The following is a 12,163-nucleotide window of genomic DNA, read 5'->3' on the forward strand; positions in this document are numbered from 1 at the left end:
ATTGCTATGAACAATGTCCAAGATTTTGTTGCCCATGTTTTCTTCTGTGATTTTTATAGTTTCCAGTCTAACATATACTGTTTGAAATAAACTTGTAATATCTTATTATTAGGGAACAAACTCAAACAATAGTGATGCATTAGTTGCAAAAGTTTATTAGGAAGTAAGGAGTTCTTTCAAGGAGGTAAAAAGGATTAAAAGTATCAACACTAGATGGATATATTAATCCACAACCTCAAATTTTTGTTCATTTTACTTTAATTATTCCTAATTTTCCTGTCTGAGCTTAGAAAAGATATGATATTCAAATAATTTGAGGGTTTTTATTTATTCCAATATATTTTTTGAAAACTTATTTACTGGTTCCTTAATGACTTGGCTTTTTGGCAAGGTTATAGGTATATATCTTTTTCATTCTAACTGAAATTTCTCATGTCTTCAGAGGGAAAAGTGAGAGTAGTTTTTTAGCAGTTCAGTTATTAACATTAACCAGAAAATTTAGCTGAGGTCTAAAAATGGTGTGCCTGTCTTTAACATCTCCCAGGTCCAGAAAACTCTGGCCAAGAGTTCTAGATAAAGCAATTTACAAGCCTTGCCCAAAGAAGGTGTTGCCATGTAAAGTAAGATGAAAAAATAATAAGGTAGAAAGAATGCACTTAAAAGAAGCAGGCTTGAGGAAAGACATCATAAAATGTATAATTGTATGAGCCTTTAGTAACCAAGAATATGGTAAGCCCTTGGTGTTGTTTGAAAGAAATGAAGGGGTAAATGACCAGATAGTCTTAAAATAAAATAAAAAGAAACCTTCTAAGAAAGCATCATAAAACTGCTTTACTGTAATTAAAAGAAACAAAATCCGAAAGAAATGTAGAGCCACTGATAACTCAGATGATATTTGGATTATGCAAAGAAAATAATAGACCTGGTATATCTATTACTCACTAGCTTGAATTCAGCCTGACTCTAAGACTTTTTAGCAATACTGTATATTATATCAACATGTATGTATAAAATAGGTTTTAATCACAAAATTATAGTGAAAACTGAGTGTACAACAGTATATGTTTGTATAATTTTAAAAACTGTATCATAAATATTAAGTATCTCATAATGTTCCTTTGAATATTAAAAAATAGCAATCTATTGAGTGGAAAAGCAAATATACATATTTATTTATTTAGCTAACACTTTGATTTAGTAATCAGATATCATGTGATTCATATTTCAATAGTTAAGAAACCTAGACAATATTCCTCAGATACAGACAGTTTTAATGTAGGAAATTAGCTAATACTTTAGTCATCAATGACAATTTCACAAGATTTCTCAATCAAAGTGTTTTACTGTTTTATCAGATTAAGAATGAGAGCACTAAAAATTCTGTGGAGAGAGAGGAATAACGTTGATGGCAATAATAGAGTATTACCAACCATTTTTTAGCATTGGAGAAACTCAATATAAATTACTGTGAATAATTCTCAGTGTAAAATAAGAGAACCTATGATTATTTTTTTAAGTCTCTGAAGAATTGTGGAAGTAGTCAAGGAATCATATACTACTATTAATATATACCAACCTTTAATATTACTTCCAATAAATGTTGGACTCATTTAAATGCTAAAATATTGGTATGATTCTTCTCCTGGTACAAAATCTCCATCAGACCCTCTACTTGTGTCTGACCATCATAGTTTAAATTGGTGAAGCTAATGCTCTGATCTGTCAATTCTTGGTAGAAAGCTATATTCATAAAATGATAATGATTTTATGTTAATATTAATGAAACAGCTCACTTGAAATACACTGTACTTGTTGATCATTGTTAAATAGGGATTTCTATGATTTAGTTTATTTTTTAAATGTGGCCATGACTTATGGACATTGTTATAATTTTAATTATAGGTAAAATAAATTAAGTATTTAAATCCAAATTGATACGTTTGTTTTCTATACAATGGTGGTTCTAACTGATTTCATCTAGAAATTATTTATCCATATTAAAATAGGGTCTAACTTAAGCAAATGTTTTCCACTATAAATGTCTTTTTTTAATATGCTTTATTGATTGTGCTGTTACAGTTGTCCCAATTTCTTTTTCCCTTTGTCTCCCTCCACCCAATGACCCCCTCCTCCACTTGTCCCCCTGCTTAGTCCATGCCCATTGCTTGTCCACATAGTTCTTCTCAACATCTTCCTGTCTACTCCACTCCCTCCTACTATGCTTCTTAATTCCTGTACCATCTCCCTTCCTTCCCCCTCCCCACTGACCTCCCAGCAATATGTTCCCCATACCTATAATTCTTTTCCCACTCTCATTGCCTACTTAGTTTGCCTTTGTTTCAGTTCCCTAGCTTTTGTTGTTGGTTGTTGTGATACAGTTTTCATTTTAATGTGCATAGTTTTGATCCTCTTTCTCTTAAACAAGTCACTTTAACATTTCATATAACAGTGGTTTGGATCTGATGAACTCCTTCAGTTTTACTTTGTCCTGGAAGCACTTTCTCTGCCCTTCTATTTAGAATGACAGCTTCACTAGATAGAGTAATCATGGTTGTAGGTTTTTGCTTTTCATTACTTTGAATATTTCTTGCCAGTCCCTTCTTGCCTGCAGAGTTTCTTTTGAGAAATCAACTGAAAGTCTTTTTGGGACCCCTTTGTACATAGTTCTCTTCTTCTCTCTTGCTGCTTTTAAGATTCTCTCTTTATCCTTAATTTTTGACATTTTGATTATAATGTGTCTTGGTGTGGTTCTCCATGGGTCCAGTTTTTTTTTGGAACTCTCTGTGCTTCCTGGACCTGTAAGTCTATTTCCTTCCCCAAGTTAGGGAAGTTCTGCTTCATTATTTTTTCACATAATTTTTCAGTTTCTAGTTCTTCTTCTTCACCTTCTGGCAACCCTATTATTCAGATGTTGGCTCACTTACAGCTGTCCCATAGGTTTCTGAGCCTCTCCTCATTTTCCTCACTTTTTGTTTCCTCTTTCTGCACTGGCTGACTGTTTGTCCCTTTCCTATGTTCTGATTTGTTGATTTAACCCCCAGTTTTCCTTCCCTCACCACTTGTTTTGTATGTATTTTCATTCATTTCAGCAGGGCTAGCCTTCATTTCTTCCCCGTCTTGTTTAAGATCTGCTGTTAGATCTGTAAGCTTTCTTATAACCAGAGCTCTGAACAGAGTCTCAGAAAGATATCCTATCTGCTCATCAGATAAATCATGTATACGCTGTCTGGTCAGCTGTGTGATTGTGATCTCTAAAATGATCCCTGTCATCCTGGCAGTTTGTGTTTACCTTTGTTTCCTGGGCAGGGCTGTCACACCTCCTACACTATAGGGGGTGGAGCCCCACGCACTCATCACAACCAGGCACCTTGTCTCACCACGCTGTGGCATTTTCTGCGGGGGTGGGGGTCCAAGATGGATTCCTGCTGTTCACTCTCCGCTGAGAGACCGGGAGCCTCCTCCTCTGTCCCCATGCCCTCCGGCCCTCACAGTCAGAGGCAATCAGGGTCTGCCTTCCCTGGCATTGGAATCATGAGCTGATGGGTTTGGTCTGCAGCCAGGGGTGCTCCTGAGGCACTTCTTTTCTCCCTTTAAATACGGGTGTCTGTGCTTACTGCAGCTGCCACTGCCAGCACAGCTTGACCTCTCCGCCACAGCTTCACCCTTCCTACCCGTCCGGACGAGCACCACTTTTTTATAACTTCATATGTTGGACTTCCTTGTAACTTTATTTCCTGGAATTTCTGATTATATCTGGTTTTGCAGTAGTTGTATTCATTCTTAGTTGTGGAGGGAGACAGAGTGTCTCAGTCTAGGCCTCCATCTTGGCCAGAAGTCTCCACTATAAATGTCTTTATGTAAATTTCCTGTTTACTTTTTAGGTCCTTATTCAGGCTCATTATCATAAATGGCACTAAGCTATCAAAGACCAATATTCTCTATAATTATTGCATACGATAAAGGAATTCAGAATGCAAACCTTTATTATAATCCACAATTTGTATGTTAGAATACATTCAGTTCTAGGATCATACTTTTATTGATTTTTGCATGATTTACTTTCAGTTATAAACACTTTTAAAATATAGACTAAAATTAAAAGGGGGAAATATACCTTCAAGACAACAATTTTCAGAAGAATAAAGAATTATCAATACGGTGCTATTATTTTTGCCTGCCTGTTTTCTGAAGGGTTATTTTGGGTTGAAAAGTATTTTGGTTTTTCCTCATTTTACAGACTTTTAAATTTAAAACTGTTAAAATAGGTTAAAAAGGAATTCTGATAAATGTCAAAAGAAATAAATTAATCTCAGAGAACCATGCTTTTGAAAATCTAAGAAACTGTACCAATGCCACATGGAAATGAGGCATTTTGACTTATTGTATTTCACTAATTTAAAGGATTACAAAGATGTGGCTCTGTAATCTCACTTTAAGGACTGATTAAAAGTTCCTTTTTTTATCTGAAATATAAAGGCAAAAGCACAAAGGAAAAAAATTCTTACTTTTGTATGAAATCAGTATATTTAAATATAAATGTGAATTATAATGTGGTTCAAATCAACTATGTTGAGTATATAATTGATCCTCAAAATATAATTAATATAAATTGAAGTGAAATATGATTTCAAAACATATGAATATAAAAAGTATTAATGAGATATTTTACATGCTTTATTTTTATATCTTCAAAATCTACTATGCATTTTGCACATATAACACATTTCAATTCAGACTAGCCATAATTTCAAGTGCTGAATAGCCACATGTTGCTAGTGGCTACCTACTGGGCCGTATAGTTCTAGAAGATTCATTACTCTTACTTTATTACTGGAATCTAGAGAATATCTCATTAATATCTAGCAGAATAAATAAATGCCCACACAACTGCATACTCATTGTGGTATTAATTTCTTATTGAGTCCAAGTTTCCTTTGTCATAGACATTTTTTCCTATTTTTATTTCTACTAAATAACAATCATAATCTTTCTTACATAATAAAAGAGTTCCTTCATAGAGCTTTCTTATTAGTCAAATACAATACTTAATAGTGTTACAGATCACATGTTTATCATTTTCCAAAAAAAAGTCACATGTACTAAATATATTAAACTTAATCTTGCATTACTACTGTGAAAGTTGTCAATTGTTGCTGTACTTAGATTTCACTATTGTGTATTAGCAAGGTATTTCTGATATTAAGAAATGCATATTCTCTATTAATATGTAAACTTTATTATCTACATATGATGATAACCAATATATGTCTTTGTTAGGGAGTAAGCTTTTGCTCATTGCAGAAATATACCAGATCATTTAATAATTCCACATCATAAATATCACTCCAAGAAATTTCTGATGAACTCCAGTACAGGACTCAGTGGTAGAACTCAAATCAACAGCGCTTTTTAAAATTCTAAATTTCATTGGAAAAGTAATTATCTATGTCTAAGTCACATATCCAAGTCAAGTGAGGGAGGCCTATTTTAAACCCACCAGACACCTAGCAATTTGAATATTAATTATGATTTTAAATGTGGAACCTCATGTTTTAAGGAGAAAATGCTATAATGACCTATTTAAGACTGGATATAGTGTCAAGAGCAATTCAATAGCTTAAGATATTACAAGGAGAGAAATTGTCATGCCTAAATGTTGTAGATATATAAAATAGTGTTAGAAAGCAGATGGAAAATACTTGCAAATAGTAACTTATTTTTCCAGTTATAAAAATATATTTTAATAATTTTGCATCTGATGGCCTCTCTTATTTATGAAAAAATATCATTGCTACTTTGAATTATAGACAAAAAATAATTTAAGAAGAAAAAAGCCCATTGAAATTTAATTAACACAAATAATTGCAATAGGTAGTCTTCAGTACTGGTCAGATTATAGAAATTACCACTCTTTTAAAAATCACAATTATACCACTTACCCAACTTTTTGCTTCTATCTTTACTCTCCTGGGAAAACCATATGTGTTTAAAGGGAGAGAGAACAAAACATGTAAAGCTGCAGCAAAAAGTACAAGGATACAGTCCCTTCCTGGGAAGAGGATTTTGTGGCGAACCATTTCTCCCATAATGCATCCCACAGACCATATATCCACTGGAACAGGAGACAGGGAAGTGAAGAAAAGGGAGGAAAGTAAAGTTAACTAACATCATTGATCTCTGAAGGAGGAGGAAAAATAACAGCTTGATTAGAAGGTACAATTTTTTCCCCATCAAATGTTGGCTACGGTGAATTGAAACCAGCTCTATAATATTACCTAACTAATGTCTACTACAAGAACTGAAATTAATTTTAAAAACTTACTTTATAAGTGTCTCTGATTGCCTCTTTAGTGCCATGAAATGGTTGCATGGAAAAGCAGCAACTAAACCAAAATTATTTTTATCAACCTGTAGGGGTGGCTGTTTCCATTTTCCACTCTATTCAGTTACATGGAATAAGGAAAAAGAAACTTTTTTTTTTTTTGTACATGCAACCAAACTCCCCAAAAAGCACGAGGAAATGGCTGGAACCATTGTTTTAAGGCAGAAGTACTCAAATCCTGGTTTCAGGACTTAGTTTTTTTCCTTCCGAAGTAATTTTTATTAATAAATACCAGTTTTACCATCTACTTGAAATATTTCAAAAAACATATAACATTAATTAGCACATGTTTAAAAGTCATCTGGAAGTAAAAAAAAGGTATTAAAGGTATTTTAAAATTATTATATATGTATATTTATTTCTCAGTTGTCATATTTGTTAACCTACAATGCTTCACCTTCTCTTCCCAATGTTTCCCCTCTTCCAGCTGGCTTTTTAGTAAGGACAAAGGGAAGCTGGGGGCAAAATCATTAGGCTGAAACACTCCTTGGGGAAGGAAGGCAGGGTTAGGTGCACAGTTAGGTGGGCAGGCCTGATGTGGGAGCAAGCGGGTTTTTCTGCATGATAACCTTCCTCCGATTTGCAAGTGGGAGAACAGCGCAAGAGTGCTAAGTGTGGTTTTGTCACAGACCTAGAGATTTTTTTAAAAAGGAAAAAAACGAAGATAGTAACTTGAAACCCTTTCTAGTGAGGAAAGGAGAAGGGATGAAATTATGTTTCATTTGTGCAGTAAAGATCTGAAAAGTCATAATAGGCAAATTCAGACCTCTTCAGACCTCTGTAGATCCTTAATTTCTTGACTTTATAAATTAGTTTCCCTTTGATTTTATTTGATTTAAAAAATAATTTGTAAAGAATATATACAAACATCTGATTTTCCAAATAAGTCAGATATAGTATTGCCTTGGGAAGAGGACTAGATTCACCTGTTCCAAATCAAAAGGTAATAGACTTTTGCCATGTCTACCAAAGTGAACCTGACCTTCCTAGGAGCTGAATTTTTCTCTTCTTCTAAACAAAGGCATAGTCCTGGCGGCATGGCTCAACTGGTTGGGCGTCATCATGCAAAGTGAAAGGTCACCAGTTTCATTCCCTGTCAGGGCACATGCCTTGGTTGTGGGTTCAGTCCCTTATGAGAGGCAATCGATTGATGTTTGTCTCTCACATCGATGTTTCTTTCCCTCTCTTTCTCCCTCCCTTCCCCTCTGTCAATAAATAAATAAAACATTTAAAAAAAATAAATGAACAAATGCACAAAATTATTGTCTTTCTTCTAATTTGAAAATACATACAAAAAATTTTTAACTTTGGTGGTCAGGAAATTTTCATAAAAGTACCCTATGGCACCTGCATGTAAAATACAATGATAATTATTTTCATAGAACTAATAACAAATGGACTGCTAGGACTAGGTAAAATAAAGTATAAAATAAATATGAAAGGTATTGAGTACATATGAAAATCCTAATTTAAAACTTTTAATTCCTAAACATATTAGATATGTTATTTTTAATATGCTGTATTATCTGTTAGAGATATTCTTTTCAAAATAATATAGTGCAATGTTTTCTGATAGGTACTTACAAATACTTCATTTTAATCCATAAAATAATATTGGAATACATTTTGAAGATTTTTTCTACCTTTTCTTTTAAAGTGTTTATGGATACTAGATTTTCTTTATGAAAGCAGTGGTATAAAATATTTCTCTCTCTATGATTTTTGGAATTTATAAAAATTTACTAGGCAATTGCTACTCTAAATATTATTTATAGAGCAGTTTAAAGCAGTGAAAAATCTCTTACCCTACTTGAAAAATTTGGATTATTCTAAATTGAGTATTCATTGTGCATTTGTGAAGGTTCTGGTTCCAAGGATTTCTGGTATATCTCTGTTTGTCTTTTCCTAGGCCTAGAGCCATCTCTCTAATACATGATATAAAGTCAAATGGTTAAATGTAATAAATAGACATATTCCTGTTTTCATACTCACTTTGAACTGAGCTGCAACCCCAAAATAGGAATTTTTCTAAGTATCTACAGCATGTGTGCTTATTAGTATCCACTGACTGTTTAGTCAGACTCCATTGACAGTTCTTTTTAGCTATAACATGTTAGTGCCTGTCTAGCAAAGCTTACTTCTCAGAAACATCCTTCACATTTTTAATGAGTGATTCTTCTTATTAGTATTATTTTTTATCTGAATACGAAAGCCGGCAGCCCTATTAAAAATAGTGATATACATGAAAGAGAACATTACTCTGGCTATTTGAAACGTGTACAAATTTCTTTCACAGTCTCCGTGGCTGCTACTCCAAAGCATCCCTACCATTCTCCTTGTAGCCCATTCCCAGGATGACCTCCGGGGCTCTGTAATAACGTGTCACCACATAAGGAGTCATCATGAAGCTTGTGCCTGCAGTCCTGGCCAGTCCGAAGTCGAGAATTTTCAATGTACAATCAGACTTGACTACAATGTTACTTGGTTTTAGATCCTGACAATAGGAACAAGAGAAGAAATTCAAAGCCAGCACCAAATGGAATGTGTGATTTCCATTTACTTGATCAACATGATGGTCTTGCAATAGCAATGATGCCCCGTCCCCTCACTGCAAGTCCTACATAGAGCAAATGATCACTACCCAAAGGTTTACAATTAGTGTTCATGGTTTTTAAATAACCTCCTAAGCTTTTTAAACCCAGAAGATAATTGTACTATCGTTTTTACAATTTAGGCTCATCTTGGAAAGAGTTTTTAGAAAAAAATAATTTATTGTCATCAGTGAGCTTTCTCCTTTTGACAACATAAACCTTTCAGCTATATTTTATTTCTAGGCCTGACGGGAGAGCAGTTCATGGAAGCTGTCTTTACACTGTCAGAAACAAATTGTGTAAATGTACTGTCTTATTTTAACTGCGTATATGACCTCTGCCAATCAAGGGGCTAGAAAACATGAGGTTTCTCAAAAGCTGACTCTCAGTGAGCTGCAACAAAATATTAAACAAAATCAACTACAGTATCGCTAAGGTATCCTTCTACATATGAGTGAACTATGTGCTAATTCTTTCATTAAATAAATGAGGAAGGACAGTATACTCAACCAAACCTCCTATGTAAAGAAACTCATCTACCAGTTGGTTTCTCTTCTCTAAAACATCTGAATTAGAAATCTGTCATAAGTGTTCTTACCCTGTGAATAATTCCAGCAGAGTGGAGGTGCTTGATGCCACACAACATTTGGTATAGAAGGTAAGACATCCGTTCATGGTCTAATTCCATCTGAATCACCTGACACAAGTTGGCATCCATCAGTTCCATTACTAAGTAACTGGAAGGTAAATCCACAGTTTAGTTCCAGATCACCTGTGAAGTGTTTCAAATAAGTCAGAATCCTCTCCTGAATCTAAAAGTCTTCCTAACTTCCCAGCTCCATGTCTGACTGAACGAAGAATAAAAAAACTTCCAAGTTTTGCATGCATGCTATGCATGGTAACTCTACCACAGGTTGCCAATAGAAGGAGCTTTTATTAGTGTGTGGTTTTTGTCCATATTATCTCCTACTTTCATCCTGTTGGCACTTTTACATGAATTTTCTGAAACTGACCCTACAAATAAGAAAAAAATTTAAAGTAGCATCTTCTGTCAAATGCAGCATGTCTGTATTAAACAAGTCAAGGTGCTCACTTCTTCTCCTCTACTTATCATGAGTGTTCTTTTTACCCAAAATGAAAGGCACTACAAAAATAAAAATAAATGTTAAAGATAATTATTACCAGGTCCCTCTTTATCAGTACTTTTCAAAGTGAACTGACTCATTTCAAAAGCTCACAGAATCAACAATAATAAAAAATATATAATAAATAATAAATCTTCCCCAACTAAACCGAGAACATAGAACAACAAAGCACAAAGACCCAGAAGGCCAGAAGAAAGCAGAAGCATCTTTCTAGAAACTAAAACCAGAAACAGAACCTCTGTCTTATCACTAGATCCCTTTCATTTTCTGCCAGCTTTTACGTTTCTTTGATCTCAACAATGGATTTCATCTATTTGGTTTTTGTCAATTTCCCTTGAGTCATTAAAGTGCTATGTTCTCCCTTCCTTCATGAGTTTTGCTACTTACACATCTTGGAACTCCTCCAGTGTTTTCTGGGGTGTGAAGACATTTAGTAAACTAATAATCTGGAAAAGAGATGGTGAAAGGGGCAGAGCAAGGAGTGAAAGAAAAAAGGAGAGAATAAGTTATTTTAAAAGATTTTTAGACTAACATTTTTCCAACTCAAAGTCACACACTAATTCTATGATGGAAACAGAAAAGTTGGAAAAAATTCTAGAACTGTCTCACAGAATATAGACAAATGTACTCAGAAAGGGGATATGATCTGTCTTCAGGTTAAAATACAATAAAAACTCAAAAAGGAAGAGTCAAGGTAGATACATAATTGCTTTATAGTATGGTTCTCCTTGGTAGAATATAAGGTTGAATGTAATTAAACAACAAAGAAGGAAAGCCATGTAGGGAAAGTGTAGCAGCAGTGAAACACCCAACAAGAGTTAACAAGATCATGCTTTTCCTCCAAGGGACAAGAATGGTGCTCTAATTCAAGGTGGTGCTCTAATTAAATATATTTTTTATATTGTTACTTTAGTTTATTTTGCTTCTATTTCACACTCAAATATTATTTAAACTAGTGTTCCAATGGTATGTGTGGGGAAAAGTATATCATGAATGACATCAATTATGAATTTAGTAGAAAATGTAAAAAAAGTATCAAAATTCTGTTTCTTAAATTCTTTTACTGCTTTATTTGACATATTATGTAGTAAAGAATTTTATCTTCTTGTATAAGTAAATTTAAAAAAACATTTTTGTCATATTTCCAAATAGATTGCACACTTAAATAACTCAAAATGCTTTTTTCAGCTGAATATTCTGTACTAATGTGCCAATAGGAGATAAAAACTTAAAAAATATAGATAATCTGTTACAGTATAGATGCAACCACTTCACAAAATTTGGAAAAGTACAAGTTTAAGATTTATACATCTTTAAAATATGAATTAAATAATTTCTGTAAACTTCATAAGTGGAAAAGAAACACATGAAGTAATAAAAATAGAACAAAATTATTTTAAACATCTGAGAAAAGCAGTCAATTCTGAAGGCTTTTTATGCCTTAAGTTTTCATTTGTTAAAGAATTATTAAGAATAAAAATCATAATATCATCTATTATTTTTATGTATATGCAAATAGTTATAATATCAAAAACCCAAAATGTTCTCTACTTAAGCAGAATTGTAGTATGGAATATGCATATAAAAATAAAATTGTTCAAACTATCTTTAAAACTTATTATTAAAGAACCTTGTCATTTTGGATACTTAGTTATAGCCTATGTGGACAAATAATTATGTGGTACATCTCTCATTGAACATATATAGTGAGTCTGGTTTTCTAGCACTTTGTTAATCCTGGAACAAAGTTCTTTTTGATATTTGTTCAAACAAAACCATCAGAGCCTAGGTTTAGGACACACATATATATAGCATAATACACATAACCCATATCACCTGGTGAATAACCTAAGTAATCCCAATTCATCTAGAAAATGGTATTATAATTTTAAATAAATCAAGATTTATTATTTTGAAAGATAAATTCCCCACCGCTATATATTCTTAGTTTTCTTTTTCCTATTCCCTCTTTTAAAAAAATGAAATCACTTTCACCTTCTTTGATTTCCTTTTGAGGATTTCTCCTCTGTTCTTTCTTTGTTCCC

General features: G+C 33.3%; 1 protein-coding gene across 3 annotated transcripts in view; it reads right to left on the reverse strand.

The window, feature by feature from the left end:
• Positions 1–12,163, reverse strand: part of MAPK10 (mitogen-activated protein kinase 10) — a 335,988-nt gene that overhangs the window by 65,855 nt on the left and 257,970 nt on the right. For all 3 annotated transcript variants that reach the window (XM_090266261.1, XM_090266262.1, XM_090266263.1), the window contains 4 exons: positions 10,506–10,564; positions 9,572–9,710; positions 8,711–8,876; positions 6,041–6,112 (listed from right to left, as the gene is read on the reverse strand). In XM_090266261.1, the coding sequence (XP_090122387.1) occupies positions 6,041–6,112; positions 8,711–8,876; positions 9,572–9,710; positions 10,506–10,564 (436 nt within the window). The remainder of the gene's footprint in view (positions 1–6,040; positions 6,113–8,710; positions 8,877–9,571; positions 9,711–10,505; positions 10,565–12,163) is intronic.

This window comes from Furipterus horrens, unplaced genomic scaffold (genome assembly GCF_987537825.1).
Source record: "Furipterus horrens unplaced genomic scaffold, mFurHor1.1.pri manual_scaffold_2, whole genome shotgun sequence".
Taxonomy (NCBI): domain Eukaryota; kingdom Metazoa; phylum Chordata; class Mammalia; order Chiroptera; family Furipteridae; genus Furipterus; species Furipterus horrens.